The sequence below is a fragment of the Arvicanthis niloticus genome, unplaced genomic scaffold (assembly GCF_011762505.2).
Source record: "Arvicanthis niloticus isolate mArvNil1 unplaced genomic scaffold, mArvNil1.pat.X pat_scaffold_258_arrow_ctg1, whole genome shotgun sequence".
NCBI lineage: Eukaryota > Metazoa > Chordata > Mammalia > Rodentia > Muridae > Arvicanthis > Arvicanthis niloticus.
This window is the reverse complement of record NW_023045923.1, coordinates 41,716-60,777: the sequence shown is the minus strand read 5'-3', so window position 1 is coordinate 60,777 and position 19,062 is coordinate 41,716. Positions and strand designations below refer to the sequence as shown.

General features: G+C 41.6%; 1 protein-coding gene across 1 annotated transcript in view; it reads right to left on the bottom strand.

Moving 5' to 3' along the window:
• The window catches only part of LOC117701822 (cytoplasmic aconitate hydratase-like), a 56,885-nt gene that overhangs the window by 19,991 nt on the left and 17,832 nt on the right, over nt 1-19,062 (bottom strand). The window contains exons 2-8 of the mRNA XM_034493246.2: nt 17,092-17,210; nt 15,861-16,029; nt 13,203-13,340; nt 4,412-4,481; nt 4,113-4,296; nt 3,037-3,176; nt 895-1,066 (exon numbers count right to left, since the gene is read on the bottom strand). Of these exons, the coding sequence (XP_034349137.1) occupies nt 895-1,066; nt 3,037-3,176; nt 4,113-4,296; nt 4,412-4,481; nt 13,203-13,340; nt 15,861-16,029; nt 17,092-17,188 (970 nt within the window). The 5' untranslated portion in view covers nt 17,189-17,210. The remainder of the gene's footprint in view (nt 1-894; nt 1,067-3,036; nt 3,177-4,112; nt 4,297-4,411; nt 4,482-13,202; nt 13,341-15,860; nt 16,030-17,091; nt 17,211-19,062) is intronic.

The window sequence follows — 19,062 nt, the reverse complement described above, 5'->3', positions numbered from 1 at the left end:
CCATCGGCCTCCAGGCTGCTTCTCATCAGCACCGGCTGTGCTCCTACCCACGTGACATGGACAGACCAGATCCCGGCTCCACTTACAGGACTCCACTTGACAGTTCCTCATCAGGAGGCTCCTCAGCGGGAGCCCACTACCCAGCTCCACCCAAGCATCTGCCCTCAACTTGCCACAGACCCTCTTAACATTCCTTTGTTGAAACAATTACCAACGACCTCATACCTCTGGCTCACAAGCACTTCGTGTGCCTGGCACTGTGCACTAAGGGCTTCAAATGAATTACTTCAAACTCTCATCCCATGAAACAAGAACTATTATTATTATTCTCATTTACTGATGAGGAAATGCTAGCTCAGGAAAATTATTAGGTAAGTTCTCTAAGGAACACAGCTAGGACAAGGCAGAACCAAGAATCTGAATTTACATCTCACATCATATCACCAGGAATAGAAGCTTGAACCTGCTGGTGTTCTGAGTAAGCCAGCCACGGCCTTCGATTCTCAATCTGCTCCTTGCCAGCCTTGGTTAATTACACGGCTCTGATTCTAGGCTTCCCCTCCTATTATTTAAGCAAGTAATCCATCAGTCTACCCTACCAGTGTATGAAGGGGGTACCCTAAAGGCACCCCAGGGACAACAGTTACCATCACTAAGATCTCTTGTGTCAATACAAACAGATCAGTTGAAAGCCAGCACACACATCTGGGTTCTGGGGCACCAGAGAACGCTCTTTCTTGGCCATCATAGTTCTACTGCACACCTCCTTAAATCCAACAACATATTCTGTCTCCACAGAGAGGGAGAGTAAGTCTAATATAAGAGCATGGTATGGGCAGAGGCGGAAGGCAGGGCTGTCATTCCCAGCGTCTCTGCCTTCAGCCCTTCACTTACCTGTCTGCACCAGGTACGCGATGCTGACTTTGTCAACTGGGAAGAAGGCTGCCGTCGCACCATACTCTGGGCACATGTTAGCAATTGTAGCTCGGTCAGCAATGGACAGCTGGGCCACTCCTGGCCCGAAAAACTCCACAAATTTGCCCACAACCCCAACTTGTCGGAGGTGCTATACAGTGGAGACAATAGGAAAGTGTGAGGCTTGACAGCATGTGTTTAAAACACAGAACTACTTTTTTGCAACGCTCTCTAAAAGCAACAAGGCATATAGAACTGGATCCCAGAATAGCAAAGGGTCATCAACTGAGGGATGGGTGACACTGTAGTTAGGAGCACTATACCAACGTTAACCTTAGTTTTGAGAAGGCCATTGTGGTGTGACATTAGGGGAGCTGGGAAGAAGCAGCAGGGACTCTACTCATTTCCCATCAACCCTCCTGTAAATCTGAGATTGTAGCAAATTTATTCTTATATTTTAAAAAGAAAGAAAAAATGACAAAAAAAAAAAATGTGATTAACACCAAGGTAAAGTGTTCTAAATGAAAAAAACATCAGAATTTAATCCCAGTCCTTGGGAGGCAGAGGCAGGTGGATTTCTGAGTTCGAGGCCAGCCTGGTCTACAGAGTGAGTTCCAGGACAGCCAGGGCTACATAGAGAAACCCTGTCTCGAAAACCAAAAAAAAAAAAAAAAAAAAAAAAAAAAAAAAAAAAAAAAAGAAAGAAAGAAAGAAAGAAAGAAAAAGAAAAACATCAGAATGAAGAACAGGATTTGGGTAAATGATTTGTTTTTATGCACATAAAGCCCTGTTTTACCATACATCCCACAGACTGCCCATCTCCTGTCTTCCCAGGAAGCCAGCTTCACAGACAGCTGAGACTGCACAGAAAGCCCTTTGGTTACATACATTTTAACACACTTTTGGGTGTGTTATTCTATTTTTGAAAAAAATTGTGACAATTTGTGGTGTTCCAATAAATCCAATTCTATAGTCTATAAAGATTAAGTTAAAGAAAATCTTTTGGCTTTTTCAGCACAGGGTCTATACAAATGGTTTCTATACTATATGACTAAGAAAAAAAAAGTGTTTAAAATAAAGACCATGAAACCACCTTACTTCTTATACAATCACAGTATTTAAGTAATTTGTTTTTAAAGACATAGTGCACAATACTTACTACCACAAGTCATGTTCCATGGAAAAATTCTGTGGATCCTTTTTGTAAAGTGAATAAAAAAAAAGTGTGTGTGTGTGTGTGGGGGGGGGGGGTGTTCCTGCAAGAGTTTAAGAAAAAGCCCTAATACTTTCCAACTAGTAGATACATCTGTTACAATAAAGTAACTTAAAATCCAGGTGGGACTAGAGAAACAGCTCAGTGGACGGAACTAAATCCCAAAGGCTATCTCTCCTCTGTACTCCATATATGCCTTGGCTTGTCTCATATACACAGGGAGGTAAAAAAGGTAAGAAAACTCAAAAAAGATCCGTGTACAAAGAATTGTAGCAAAAGTGTAAAAAAAGTGTGGGGATAATTTTCAACCTCAACACAGTGATTATGTCTGGGAAGGAGAAGGTCTTCTGAACCATAAATACATGCTAATTATAAAGTCGCATTAATTCATTAAAAATATTAAAATTCATTTGCTCAGAAGCAAATCTGGCAGGACCTTATCACATCTTTAAATCTTGGGTACAGGAGCCTAGTGTAGTGGCACACACCTTAATCCCAGCACTTGAGAGGCAGAGGCAGGCAGATCTCTCTGAGTCTGAGGACAGCCTGGTCTACAAAGAGTTCCAGGACAGCCAGGGATATATATAGTAAGACCTTGTCTTGGAAAAAAAATCTCAATGGCAGGAATATGAACATGATTTTAATTTCCCCATACTTTGTCACAATTTTTAAAATTAAGTAAAAGAATAAAGATAACATCTAAATTTAACCACAAGAATCACTTTCTTTTTTTTTTTTTTAGAATCACTTTCATCTCATTTTATTTTAATATGTATTAACGTATTGTATCCTAGCCTCTCTGTAGCACAGACTTCATTGTGTTTAATCCCTGTTTGTCACTGGCTTTCTAAGGTATGGAAGAGGCAACACACACACACACACACACACACACACACACATATCATTACCTTGGTAATGGTGAGCACAATGTCTGTGGATGTTACCAGAGGGTGAGGATTCCCCATCAGCCTATAGCCAATCACCTGGGGAAGCACCATGCTGATGGGCTGACCCAGCATGACAGCTTCTGCTTCAATACCACCTACACCTGCAGTGAACAGCACAACAGAATAATGCTTTTATAGTCCTCGCTGTCCCTCAGCCACAGAGTCAAGAAGCCCAGCCAGCACGTTTACCTGGCATAGAGCTGCATTTCCCTAAGGAACACTCATTTTTCTCTGTTTCCTCTACAGAGTGTGCCTTCTCCCAGGACCTGTACCAAAAATCTCTTCAATGGCACACTTAATAGAGAGTTGATTTAAGAGGCACCATCGTTAACAAATGCCTAGTTGATTTTCACTTACACAAATGTCCTTAAACTTAATTCAGTTTATTTTTCCAAGTAGAAAGTGAATGTCACTTCTAGGCACTGAAAATACAGCAGTAAGTAGAGCAGACAAAGCACCTTCCTCTGTGACCATGTAAATACAGATAGTGAACGAGATGCATGCCCTAGATGACCATGCAAACACAGGCAGTGAGCGAGATGCATGCTCTAGACAACCATGCAAACACAGGCAGTGAGCGAGATGCATGCTCTAGACAACCATGCAAACATAGGCAGTGAGTGAGATGCATGCTCTAGACGACCATGCAAACCATGAAAACACAGGCAGTGAGCGAGATGCATGCTCTAGACAACCATGCAAACACAGGCAGTGAGCGAGATGCATGCTCTAGACAACCATGCAAACACAGGCAGTGAGCGAGATGCATGCTCTAGACGACCATGCAAACCATGAAAACACAGGCAGTGAGCGAGATGCATGCTCTAGACAACCATGCAAACATAGGCAGTGAGCGAGATGCATGCTCTAGACAACCATGCAAACATAGGCAGTGAGCGAGATGCATGCTCTAGACAACCATGCAAACACAGGCAGTGAGCGAGATGCATGCCCTAGATGACCATGCAAACATAGGCAGTGAGCGAGCTGCACGCTCTAGAAGAGTGAACGTGATAGGAATGTGGGAGAAGACTCACCCCAACCAAGAACTCCCAGACCGTCAATCATGGTGGTGTGAGAATCTGTGCCCACGAGGCTGTCTGGGTAGTAACATCCATCCTGATCAAACACTACTCTTGCCAAATACTCCAGATTCACCTGGTGAATGATTCCTGAGCCAGGAGGAATAATCCTCATGTTGCAAAAGGCCTGGGAACCCCACTAGGATTGAATAACAGGAAGAACACTGAAAACATTTCCACTTGGCCTACACACCTCTCCTCAATGTCCCACTACCACGGAAAACCAAGCAGAGAAGCTGAGCTCTGGTCCATACCTTCAAAAATTCAAATCGCTCTCGATTTCTTTCAAACTCTAGGTCTTGATTCTTCTGTAAACTGTCTGCCCTGTCAGAAAGAAAAAACTAGCTGTAAAAACGGCAAGGCTTTGCAAGTTACCCATACAACCTGCTGGTGATGAATCAGTGAGACAGCATCTGCAGGTCTGAAGGCTGGTATACATCCCTCTCACCCGCTGAAAACTGAGGCAAGCTGCAAACGCATGTTACAAATGACCTGGTTCAAGTGACTCCTCCAAAGCCCTGAAGCACAGTGGAAAACCATGGGCTGAATTCCACGGAAAGTTAAGTGCCATGTCTGACGCTAGGGACAAACTCAAGACATGTATGACAAGAGCAGCAGAGATGCACAGGGAACCCTTGCTTCTGCACCTGGTCCTCCTCCCTCTGCTGAGCCACATGTGGGTCTGTGCTAATGTGTTCGCGCTGGAGAAGGTAAACAGCGATGGCAAGGTCCACTGCGATCAGAACCTCCTGTCTTTCAGACTGGGGTTTTTGTAGAGGGTATCTCTCCATGGACAACTGTAAACCCCAGATCACATGCAGAGGCTTACTCAAGGTCACAGTCACAACTCTGCATGTTTAGCACACAAAAGGAGCTCACTGTATATGGACTATGAGTTAACACTAAGCAGCTAATACCTAAGTCAAGCTCCACTCATTAGATAATCACTATTGACATTACTGGGAAACAGCTACTATTCTAACTGCTTGATTAATTTTCTCATCGAATTTCTAAAATGATATTTTGAGTTGGGGACTACTAATGTATGCATTTTCAAGTGAGGAGAATGAGATAGACAGAAGTTACAGCTGCCCGGTGCTGCACAGCTAGACGTTGGTGAGATCTAGCATCTGGATTGGTGTCGGCATCCTTACCCCGACCCCACGCTGTCTCTTGCGTCTCACTGTGTCATCATCACAACCCGCAGAAGCAGCCGTGGAGGCACAGGCACAGGGAAGCTGGATGAGTTGTCACGGTCAGACGACCGGTCAATCATGAGCTGTCATCTGAATCCCAGTTTGACTGTTCCCCAGTCTCCACTTTACCCTCAGCCCTTTCTTTCACTAACAACATAGCTACTGAGAATGCAGAGGCTGCATTTATTTTCCCTGCTCGGTAGGCTCAGGGCCTGTCAGGAAAGAGGAGCCAAACAAGGAGGAGTGCTATTACTAATTCTAGACATGGACCACTGGATGTCACAGGCGTATGCAGAGAGGGCATGAACTGAGACCAGCAAAGCTTTTAGAAAGGAGGAACCGCCATCAATCCAGGCAGAAAGATAAGGGAGGCAGCCAGGGAACACTAGACAGACACTCTTGGGAAGAAGATGTGAACTAGCGTTCCCTAAAAAAGCCTCCCTGGTGTTGGCACTGACTGGCTGAGTAGAACCATTTGGTTGCACAGAGTTGGAATGCTGCAGACCCAGGGCTAAAGCTGTCTCAGGCCATCATCAGTTCCCTCAACAGCTATGCATCGCCCACCTCTGCTTCTGACCTAACATTCTATCTAGTGAAGCCGTTGGGATGTTTTAAGTTATTAACAGACCAGGAGCTTCTACTACTGGAAAAGCTAAGCATGTGAGACAGCATCTATGATCATCACCATCAGAGTTCACTGCTCTCTGAAACCTGCCTGTCTGCTGTCCCTGCCCACGTATATGGCAAATGTCCTGGCTCATGAAGGAGTTTATGTAACCACTACCACAGTGTAGCACGCCATTCGGGGGCGACCCACGTCCATACTCCTAGGCCATGGGAACTCATACTTGGTTCAGAATAAATATCATATTCCCTTTGAAGTTAGAGAGCTGTGTTTTTATAGATAAAAACACTCAGCATGGATTACCTCTCAAAACCACATTTAGTGAATATACTGACCTTGTCCCCATACTGTGGCATCAATATTCTAATAAAATTAATCTCTGAGAGACATTACAGCAGGGGTCTATAAACTCTAGCTCCAGGGCTGAATTCAGCTCAATATTGTAGAAGCTTCATCCCCAAAGATTGATTTTGTTTTAAAGATTGGGGATGGGTTATATGACTGAGATAACATGCAGCTATCAAAGTCTGAAATATTTACTTCTGAACTTTGTAGAAAAAAAAGTATTGATCCTACTGAGAAACTGAATGCCTGAGTGTTTACATGTTAGAGAAAAAGAAAGAAAGACATGGAGAAAGGAGGGGTCCAGCTGGAGCAGAACAAAGCAGGACTCCAGTGAAGGCACCTACATATGCAGATCATTTGGACACATGCGCCATTCCTCAGCTTCACCATCTCCCCGCTCCTCCTGAGGCCTCCAGCCCTCTGGCTCCTGCCTGTCTCTCCCTGCCCTGGTGTATGTGCATCAGGAGGAAACCCTAATACCCTGCCTTCCTTCCTATATCTTTCTCCTCCATCTGTCCACAGCTCATCAGTGATCTCCTCTCCGTCTGTCTAGTGCCTATGACTACCAAAGCATTTATCATGAACATCACCCCAGCTAGCTTCTCAGCCCAGTCGACTCACTTCCGTATCACCACTGAGTCTCCTACATTATTATCAGCTTGCCATATTCTAATACATTGTAAATCCTTTGTTTCAAAAAGCCAATTCTTCAGCCTGACCTGAACCTTGCTTATCCAGACCCTTCATAGTCTCCAGTCCAACTCTCAAAGTCACCACATGGCAGCTCTCTTATGATTCGGTACGCCATCTTCTCTTAGGATGATGTTTTGACACTTCTCCCCCTTGGTCTGGGTGTTTCGGGATTCTGACTGAGTGGCCACCTGGAAAGCCCTCTGGCTTCCAAGTCGGAATTATTTGCTCCTTGGGGGTGACCACACTTAGTAATTGCATTGTAGTCATACATTAAACTTTCTCTTTGAAAGTTACTAGCTTATTGAATAATATGGGTACAACACAGGTCTCTTAAACTTATTTTGAAAACAACAGCAGAGAAGGGATTCCAAACGTTATTTCTACCAGTACAGGTGCAACTGTGACTCATTGCGTGGCTGTGGCCTCTCTCCTGTGACATGTGAGCACTCCTGGACTCTAGTCACCACTCTTTGCTTCCTTAACGTCCAGCATCAGGAGGACGCTGCAGCTGAAGCATGGAATGGAGAGAATGCTTGCCCTAGAACATGTTGGGCAAAATGATCACAGATACCTTCACAAATGACTAAGAGCCAGAACGCTTGGGCTGTTCTAAGCTAATACCATGAAAACGAAAGCGTACCGTGCTAAGCATGGCTCAGCTTTGTTGTGGTTACCAGAATGAACCAACAGACCTAGAATTCAAAATTTTGAAATTTATTTATTTTTATTACCACTCAAAACTTTCCTAAATGAGTCCAACCTAGTGAGCTTTTCTTTTTTGAGACAGGGTCTCGTACAGACAACTGGCCTCAGCTCCTCATCCTCGTGCCTCAATGTTGAAGGTTCTAGGATTACAAATGTGTCAGCACACCTAGCTCCAATCTAGAGAACTAATGAGGCCTCTGAATATGAATGGCCTCATGAACAGAAGGGATAATAATCCCCTTAATTACATAATACAAATTCACATAGTTCCTGAGACTTTCGTGGAAGAGAGCCTAGAAACTCACAAGTAATAGTCCCAGAGAAAATAGCTTTCATATTCATGAAACCTAGTCACTAACTGTTGGGAAATTCTTGGAGGAAAACCAGGGATGCTAGTGAGACAAACACGGGACACATGACAGCAGCATACTAGTTAGCTGCACTCAGGTGCAAACGATGACGAGAGCTAAATTATACTCAAACCAAAGCGTCCCAATCACCGACAATGTGTAACCCCGACCCCCTTACCCAGCTTCCCCAGTTCTTTTCTAGAGCAGACCTGGGAATGTGCCAGCACTCATTTCCATAACAGCTGGCCCATATCACATTCAATTCTTTTAAAAAGTAAGGAAAAGATTAGGTCGCCTCCAAAACTAAAACTCAAGAAAAATAAAACAAACAAGCAAAAAAATCCCCACTAAACCCAACCCACCAACCCACCTACCCACAAACCAACCTATCTACCTACCACCATGGGGGCTGGTGACGCGGCTCAGTGAATAAAGGCATCTGCCACCAAGCTGACAAGCTAAGTTTCATCCCTGAAGTCCACATGGTGAGAGGAGAGCATTTACCCCCACACATAACATGTCCTCAGACCTACACATGCACACCACCCACACCCCGAAACAAATGCATACAAAATAAATCAACCTAAAAATTTTTTTTTAAAAAAAAATCACAATAAAAATGTTTTAAAAGTTCTAATATGTGCATGCAATTATTTTGAAATTATATGCAATATTCACCATTACATTTTATGTTTTCCTAATACCATTTCCATTATGATCGTGTAAATGAAACAGGTCCATTAAAAAAATGAAAACAGTTGATGAAAGTCAACACTTAAAGAGAAGGGAAAAAAATCAAGGAGATAGCGCAGAGGCAGGGATAGTGTGAGCACCTGGGATTTGACAGCAGCGGGGCAGACACGACATCACTGCACTCTGCTTCTAGGACCTCCACCTCTCAAGAAGGTACAAGGGAGTCAAGCTCTCAGCAGCTGCAGCCTCTAAGACAGTGGTGCACAGCCTTCCCAAAGCTGGAACCTTTTAATACAGCTTGTCTTCCTCATGCTGTGCTGACCCAACCATAAAATGATTTCACTGCTACTTCATAACTGTAATTTTGCTACTGTTATGAATCACAATGTAAATATCTGATATGCAGGACATCTGATATATCAGTAACCCTGTGAAAGGGTTGCCTGACCCTCATAGGTTAAGAACCATTGCTCTAAGGTGGAGCAGCTATGACTTTGTGGCTTTATTATCACTTGTGAGGTAGGACTTCAGAAAAATCCTTACTCAAGTAGGGTACTATTTTGTATTTTAACTTCTACTTTCCAAAACAGAACCCTAGGCAGTGCTCACATGACTGACAGGAGACCTGGGAGAGAGACAGCACTCAACAATGGTTCTGGGGCTAAGGGAAAGGTGAAAAGTCAGTCTGTCTAACATCTAAGAGTCAGTTTGGGAGACTGGCTATGTTTCTCTCCATGCTGAATTTACCTGGTTTAAATATTTAATATTAATTAGAGTGCCTTATTTTCTAATTTCCTTTGAGGATGGAACCCACTTAACATCTCCAATGGGGGACTGATTTTGTTTTCTTTCGGATCGTTTCTGGTTTTGTGGGAATATTTTTGAATGATCCGCTAAAATGATCAAATAATAGTTTCTTGTTGTAAAAATAAAGACCAGTTAAAATCTCAGAGGGGGCTGCTTAGCAGGCTGGCACCTCCTTTGATACTCACAAAGAAATGATACTGACATTGCTGTGATTACTCATACATACAGCTTCGATTCTGGCACACTCAGTTACAATGTGAGTACATCCGGAGTGCTATTCATTAATGTGACTGTGGGACACAAGCCATCCATCTTAGGGTATGCCATGATTTAATGCATTATTTCCTTTTGTGGGACATTTAGAAGGGGTCTAGGTTTTCATTTATAATAATGCTTTAATGGCTAACTACCTTAGTTAGGATTATTATCGCTATGATGAAGCACCATGGCCAAGGCAACTTGGGAAGGATAGGGTTTATTTCAGCTTGCACTTTCAGGTATCAGTCCATTACCCAAGGAAGCCAAGGCAGAAACTCACACAGGGCAGGAATCTGAAGGCAGGAGATGATATAGAAGCCATAGAGGGGTGTCACGTATTGGCTTGCCTATGGTTTGCTTGGCTTGCTTTCTTACAGAATCCAGGACCATTAGCCCAGGGATGGCTACATCCACAATGAGTTGGGCCCTTCCACATCAATCATTAATTAGGAAGATGCTACACAGGCTTGCCTTCAGCCAGATCTTATGGAAGCATTTTCTCAATTGAAGCTTCCTCCTCTCTGATGACTCTAGCTTGTGTCAAGTTGACATAAAACTGGCCATGAGTTTTTTCTGAATTTCCAGTATTAGTTTAGAAGTATGCTTGAAGGCAGAAATCCCAGGACAAAGGGCATTGAGATGTCTTGTCTTTTTAAAGATTCATTTTTATTTTTAGTTGTGTATCTGTGTGCTTGTTAGTGCATGTGAATGTGGGTCCTTCCCCCCCTGAAACCAAAGAAGGGTGTCAGGTCCCCAGAGCTGTAGTTACTGGTAGTGTTGAGCCCCCTATTATAAGTGCTGGAAAGGAAACTTAGCTGAGCCATCTGTCCAGACCCAAGACACAGAAGTTTGTAAAGCATTACTACATATTGCTTTCATCACTCACAACCTCAGTGCTAGTAAAAGTGCACATAAATATCTCCCTCATGGCACTTTGATAACTAAGATTTGATCTTAATTATACTGATAAGAGAATATGGTATTAAAAATATTTATTTTACTTTTTTATCACCTGCAAAGTTGAAAAAGCTTTTGATACTGTTCACCTCTTGAACAGTTTTTTTTAAACTGGAAATGTATTGTTCTGTACAAATTCATCTGCTGAGTCTATTTTTCTAAATAGATTACATATTCCTTTTTTTTTTTTCTGTTTTGTTTTTGAGACACAGTCTAAATGTGCAGCACTCGCTGGCCTGGAACTCATGGAATTCCACCTGATTCTGCCTCCCAAGAGATTTCATAGTTGTTTACATACTAAGAAAGAACCTTTGCCACATTTTTTTTGCAAATAATTTATTTTCTATTATTTTTAGCACAGTATCTGTAGCCATTTCCTTTATTTTCTTTCATTAATTCTAAATTTCGAAAAGTCTTTCTAGTCAAACATTTGACATATCTAGAACTATTTCCTTATGATTGAAATTACTGTATATAACCAATGTATTTGAATTATAATGAAAATATGAACTGCTACTCTTACTGCTTACGAGAATGTGAAAAAGTCCCTTGTCCACTTACAGATACTTACCATGCTTCTGTCAGATGCCAGGCTCCTCATACTGATTGCTTCCCTAAGTTCGAACCAACAACACTCAATAACCTTATCTACCACAGCTGGACTATATTGTCTACTTTGATTTTTAACTGAACCATATTGCTGGCTCATTATCACTGTGACCAGAATGGATCTGTACCTGCTGGGTAAGCTTTAAGACATACTTTGAGTTTCTCGCCTCTCCCCCACATCCCCAGCTCACTGCCTTCCTCTTTAGCCAAAGAAACAAAGAGAATAGAGCTGTGACAGCTGGCCTGCACCTCAGCGTTCCCAGCTAGCACAGCCACTGCCACAGGAGGCAGAGCTGCCCAAGGACCCTCACCAGGGTCAGCTCACCATCAACCAACCTGTAAGCATGTTGGAGAAACAATTCTCACTGCTGACTGCCACTGAGATTCTGGAGCTATTTTTATACAGCACTAGGTGAGTTTCATGTCTAACTTTGCAAAGGAACTTTCATAGCTTGGTGGTATAAACTCTGCCTTTTGGAGAAAAGAACGAATAATAGTGTTTCCTCTTACCCTTTTCCTGCCCGTCCACACCATTTTGATTCAAAGGGCGGAGGAAACTCGATTTTTCTTCTCAAGTTTAACTTTTTTCGGTGTTCTCTGGGTCCATTGTACACCATGTGCACTTCCCAGACTGTACTGCGGTACTGGAAACGCACAGTACTGTTTGCTATCTGGATGCCATCTACCCAAAGACTCATTCCCCAACTTTAACAAAGCTTTTTGAAGAATGAGACTGAAGACAGAAAGTTCACTAATATAGGTGAAAGGGAGATACCCAATCAGCTTCAGAGATTTAGTTTGTCCCCATCTCAGGGTACCTCAGTCATGTTAACTTTACTTCTCCTTTAACTTAGGGATAATTTCAAGGTCAACCACTTTAGTTATACATGTGTATTACATGCACAGCTCCATTCCAGTGAACCAGGCAACTAAAGACACCATACTCCCATGGACTTCTGACTCCACTCTCAACAGAGTCCAGCAAGATGAACATGACACAGGCTAGCTAATGAAGGATTTCTGACACATGGGAATTTAAGCTGGCTATGAAACATGGAATGGATTCTGGCAAGAGAGGATGAGGATATATCCCAAGCAGGGGAGATGAAGGGTATAACAAGTAGGCACTATGGCGAGGCCCAGGTAGCCGGAGACAGGACAGTTACTTGTGATAAAAGCAGGAATAAAGCTGCAGTGGATTCAGAGCAACCCAACTCTTCTAAAGTCAGACATGCACTTGCATTGACAATCTCTCATGAGAAAATGTACGTGTATGTTTTGAATCAGACTTCAAGCTACATTCAAGCTACCAGATGCAGACCACTTCTATCCAAAGCAAACACAAGCAATAACAGGGTTCACACAGACCGTTTCTCCCAGTATCATTCACAGGAGAGTCAATTTCCTGGCAACAATTTTAAACATATGCACCTTAAAAAATTCCTTCATATACTTGTATTTATATGTGTGTGTGTGGGCATGCATGTTCCATGGTCCTCATGTGTATGTCAGAGGATATATACACACATTAAAAACCTTTTACATTTACTTATTTGTATGTGGGTTTGTGTACGCATGCATGTGCTATGGCCCTCATATGTAGGTCAGAGAATGACTCGTGGGAGTCAGTTTTCTTCTTCTCCCATGTGGGTCTCAAGGATGGAACTCAGGGCCTCAGCCTTGGCAGCAAGTACCCCAACCTACTAAGCTGTCATCAGCACAACATGTACACATACTTTTAAAAGATATATATTCTAATACTTTGCAGAAAGCAGAAACCCATGGCATTCCTTCTAAGTCTCCTCACCTTCTGTTGAAATCAACCTGGATAGAATGATCGATTACAAGGTCAGCGGGGCAGACAGGGTTTATTTTCTCTGGATTCCCTCCCAACTTCTTCACAGCATCTCGCATTGCTGCAAAATCAACCACAGCAGGCACACCCCTAAGGAAAGAAAGAAGCAAGCATGAAACAGCCGTAAATGTGAGTGACTACATTTTGCAGGTTTGCCAGTGCTAATAACTGACAAGGGACCGTCCCCTCAGAGGAGCTAACAACAAGTGACTTAGACAAGTGACACTCTGAGCATAATTCCTTTGGGAAGAAATCACACAGGAAGCAAATGGTATGAGTGAGCAGAATCTCCCTGTAGAACTCCACCATATATTAACTCAAATGCAAGGGACCGTGGGAAACCAGTATGTTTATGCTCAAGAACTCTCCTGGAGTGACTGCTTCCCAGAGCACCCCTTCAACTTTAGACCAAACTCAAAGGAGTGGCTATATATTGTGGAATAAGCCTTACCAAAGGCATGAAAGGTCTTTACAATGACAACTTCAAAACACCAAAGAAAAAAATCTGATGACCCTAAAAGATGGTCAGACTTCCATACTCATGGACTAGAAGAATCAATATTGTGAAAGTAGCTATATTACCAAATCATCTGCAGGTTCAATGTAATCCTTATCAAAATTCCAATGCTATTCTTCACAGATACAGAAAAATACAACATTAAAAGCTACTCGGGCACAGAAAAGACCCCAGGCTACCAAAGCAACCCAGGGTGTCTTAGTTTCTTTCCTCATTCCTGTGATAAATTATTATGACAAACACCATTTATTAAGGGAGAAGTGGATTACTGAACTCTTGGTACAGTCCTTCATGGGGAAGACAAAACAGGAGCTTGAAGCAGTTGATCAAGAAGAGAGCTAAGAATGCATGTTCAGCTCTCACACAGCTCTACACTCATACCGTCTGGGATCCCTCGCCTAGGGAATGGTCCTATACACAATTAAGACAGGTCTTCCTACATCAATGAATACAACCAAGATAATCCATCACAGACATTCTCAGAGACCTTTCTCCCAGGTGATTCTGTCAAGCTGACAACACTGACCACCACACTAAGCAAAAGAATACTGCTGGAGATTTCTTCATACTTGACTTAGAGGCTTCTGCACACTAAAGGAAATAGTTTATCAAGTGAAGTTGCAGCCAACACAATGGGAGATGATCTCTGCGATTGATACAGTGGGCAGAGAACTAACATCTAGAATATGTAAAGATCTCAAAAACTAAACAAGCAAACAACCCAATCAATAAAAAGACTAATAAAATGAAAAGACAGTTCCTAAAAGATAAAATATAAATGGCCAATAAATACATAAAAATGTTTAGTTCCTCACTAGCCACCAAAGAAAAGTGAATTTAATTACATTGGGAATCCATTTTATTCTAGTCAAAATGGCAGTCATTAAGAACATCATGAACACATACTGAGGACATGGACCAAAGGAAGCAGAGCACATGGAGCAGGGGCATGGACATTAGTCCATCCACACAGGCAGTCCGGACAGAGACTTCTTTAAAAAAAAAAAAAAAAACATAAATGGTTTTTAGATGTTCCAAATAACCTGGCCATACCACTCCTGGGTATTTACCCAAAGTCTCCAAGTCAACACATCACTGAACAGTGAACATTGGTGTTCACTGTAGCCTGTCCCAGCAGCTAAGTTACGCAACCAGCTAGGTATCTAAGAAAGAGCAGTGGATAAAAACAGTATTATGGCGCACAGAGTATGAACGATGTTAGCCCCAAAGAATTAAATTTAACCTTAAAAATTAAACCATGTGCAGCTACTGAAGATAATCTATAGAATGAACTACACCAGTCAGGAAGACAAATATGTGCTTTCTCTCATTTGTGGCTAAGTTTTACATAGACGTATAATATCTATATGTATATCACATGAAAGTAGATGTGAAGCTGTTTAGAGAGCAGTGGAGCCTATGGAGGGAAGGGAGGAGGAAGGGGGAGTAGAAGGTATGGGGACAATATACTCAATGGACATTACCTACTTACATAAAATTCCCTTATGTAACAATGTACCATATACAAGCATTATACAAGTTTAAAAAATAGACAGAATTTAGAAAAATGGGCTATCAATCAGATTCATAGTAATTAAATCAGCTCTTCTAGTATCTTTAAAATATAAAATCTACTGATTTTCTTCCATATTAAAAAAAACATAAAGAAACCAAAGAAGAGAATAACATTGCTGCAAAATGGGAAGATTGTGTTTAAGCAACTCTGCCGTAAGAGGCAGCACAGATTTCAGGAGCAGCAGGCTCAAAAGGCTGAGTGCAGGCCAGGCCTCGTGAAGCACCTCGCCTCTCCTGAGGTCGGCACAACTTCGAGCAAGCACAGCAGCCTGCACCAGACACTCCACACAGCCTTCCTGAATGCTGTCTTCTACCCTTCCCAGTGTGATCAGTTCTGAGGATGGTACCCTGTCACTGGTGAGGTGGGGTGACTACTAGAGACATAGCAGTCTTCTCTTCTTTCAGGGGCCCCTTGCTTTCCTTTTATCTCCTGGTTTCTCAGAGACAAAGCATTTCTGTCACAGTAAAAACTTTCTTGATAGGCTGACAAGGGAGGCAGAAAGAGGTGGCAGGCTCACGTAAAGTCTTGCAGTATGACTCGGGCTGGCTTAAATGGCACTTCTATGTTCTTGTGCTGCATGACATTCCAATTCAGGATATTCTCAATGTCATTTTTCTTCACTAGAAACTCGTCACAATTCCGAACGGCTGCCTCCAGGAGAACTCTGATAGAAAATGGTAAGCGTCCTGCAGAGAAAGGTAGACAGCATTAAACCTCAAACCACAGGTAAGCGTCCTGCAGAGAAAGGTAGACAGCATTAAACCTCAAACCACAGGTAAGCATCCTGCAGAGAAAGGTAGACAGCACTAAACCTCAAACCACAGGGCACCTTTCGTTCAGAACTCTCTTGAAAGCCAATCTTTAGATAAACTTGATACATGACATTGGATTATTCTTTTAACAGGGAAAGAGGGCCAAGTGATTGACAAGTTTAAAATGTATATAAGGTGAAAACTATATACAGTGAATAGATTTAAGAGACATTCAGTAGTTGAAAATACTCAAAAACTAGACTAAAAAATTAGTTTATTTACTTATGTTAAATGGTTGCTTATTGTGAATTCCGTAAGAGAAAGAAAAGTTCCCATTACGTCATCACAGCTCATAATCAGTGCAGACTCTCACTGTGTGATATGTAGCAAGCAATATCTATTTCCATAGATACACACAATCATATTTCCTAAGAAACTAATGCTCAAAAAAATGAGAAAATGACCCTAAACATAATATAGCATGGCCACTTCATATAACAATAACTTATTTTAAAAAACTATTTTATTTACAAAATAGAAATTCTATCTTAAAATATATGAAAATGGGGCTGGAGAGATGGCTCAGTGCTTAAGAGCACTGACTGCTCTTCCAGAGGTCCTGAGTTCAATTCCCAGCAACCACATGGTGGCTCACAATCATCTGTAATGGATCCAATGCCCTTTTCTGGTGTGTCTGAAGAAAACTACAGTGTGCTCATATACATAAAATAAATAAATAAATCTTTAAGAAAGATAGAGAGAAAGAAAGACAGACAGACAGACAGACAGAAATGAAAATTACTGCTACAAACTAGACAAGACAGTAAGATGTGTATTTGGAGAAGTATGTGCATGTTTGTGTATTTAAGCTACATAAACCTACTGTCTCCTCTGATCTCTTCCAACTCTCTCCTAAAGGCTACATAGTTGTATAATCAGGTAAACAACATGAAACCAGTTGCTAACAGCAACTACATCACAGAGCGATGCACCCACCATATCTCGAGTCCTCCAGTTTATTCAAGTTGAAGAATCTCTTTGCTGGTTGGGCAGGGTCCAAGGGCTCAGCAAGGTGTGCAAACGGGTTCTTCATGATTATTGACTGTCACGTGTCTCTGAAAAACAAAATAACAGGGACAGGTTAAGGGGAGGATGAATATGATCAAAATATAGTTTATTCATATATGAAATTCTCAAAGAATTAATAACAATTAAATTTGAAAATAGAAGATAACAATTTTTATTTTGGAAGCTGAACCCTTTGTAAAAATTTGCTATACATTTACATACATAAATCATTTATTAACTTTTCAAAAATAGAAGGTGGGATGGGACTTGACTCAATACAAGAATGCTAGCCTCAACAATGTGTTTCTTATAAAGCTACCGTGTCAGAAAGCCAGCATTAGCATCTCACAACAGCAAACAGCCCAACCAAACTTATACTAATTAAATCAGCTCTTCTAGTATCTTTAAAATATAAAATCTAGTGATTCTCTTCCATATATAAAAAACATAAAGAAACCAAAGAAGAGAAGATCATCACTGCAAAATGGGAAGATTGTGTTTAAGCAACTCTGCCGTAACAGGCAGCACAGACTTCAGGAGCCCAAGTGCCTTCCCTCTTATGTCAAAATCTTCCAACATTCTTCACAAACTTCACGTAGAAAAAGCATAAATAAAAGAAGCATCTCACAGAAAATCGTGGCATTACTGACAGACCTTGAAGCTGGACTCACCTTTTAGCAGAAGCCAGGAGGCCATGCAGGTGAGTTTACACACCTCATGATCCTTCTGTCTCTGCCTCAGTAAAGCCACCACAACTGGTGAAACTGTACTGGAAGCAGGGATCCAAGAGCCTGTTTTCTGATACTGTTCTATGTGTTTCTAGTTTTTAAATTTCTGTAGCATTTTTAGTAAACTTGAATACAAGAGTTAGAAGTCTTTAATTTGCCTTGGCAGCTCATAGTAAACAGTGTGCTGACATCCGAGAATCTGCCCTCTTGTGCTGTTTCCCGCTTTTCCTTTGGGCTTCAGGTCAGGCTCCAACTCCTCACGTATGTGTGCCGGGGACAGTTACCCTACCTCAGGAAGACACTATTCCTAAGTCCACCATACATATAAAAGATGCTTTCATTTAACAACACAACTGAGAGCAAAACGCACTAAGGTAGGACTTGCCCTTCCATGAATCTATTCTCCAATATTTTTATTTACTTTTCTTTATATGTACGAATGTTTGCCTGCATGTATAAACATATGTATGCTATGTGTGTCTGCTGTCTGAGTGGATGCTTGATCCCCTGAAACTGGAGTTAAGGACAGTTGTGAGATGCCATGTAGATGCTAGGAAAGAAACCCAGGTCCTCAGCAAGAACAGCAAGTACTCTTTACCTCTAAGCCATCTATCCGGGCTCGCACTAATATGTTTAATTTAAGTATAACAATAGTATTTTCCCTGCTTCATCTCAAGGTTTATATGAGTAAATATTATTTAGATAGTTGATACATTTATATATATCAACAACCAATATGGTAGGATGCTATTATTGCACAGGACAGAATTGTTTGTGAGGATCCAAAGTATGGGTGTCTATAATTATTCACAAAGGTGGTATAATTCTTCACTAATCACACAAGAGTCCCTCTTGGGACTGGTTGCCTCAGCAGGAAGGCTTGGGTTTTATGTATCCTTTACTATCATTTACATTTTAAACTATGAGCACATATAAGTTTTTAAAAAACTAGTTGCATATTTTAAAAGAAACAGCTGTCTGTGCATCAATCCAAAGTGCAGTACAGAACTATGTGCCAACTCAAAACATCTTACATTTAAAATGACTGAAAACCTGGAGTTTTTGTGTACAGAGAGGATGCCATAAACCTAAGATTTGATAACTGAATTTACGTGACTTGGCACAAGTAAAACACAGGTGTGCTAATAGTGTACAAGATTAGCTTTAGGAA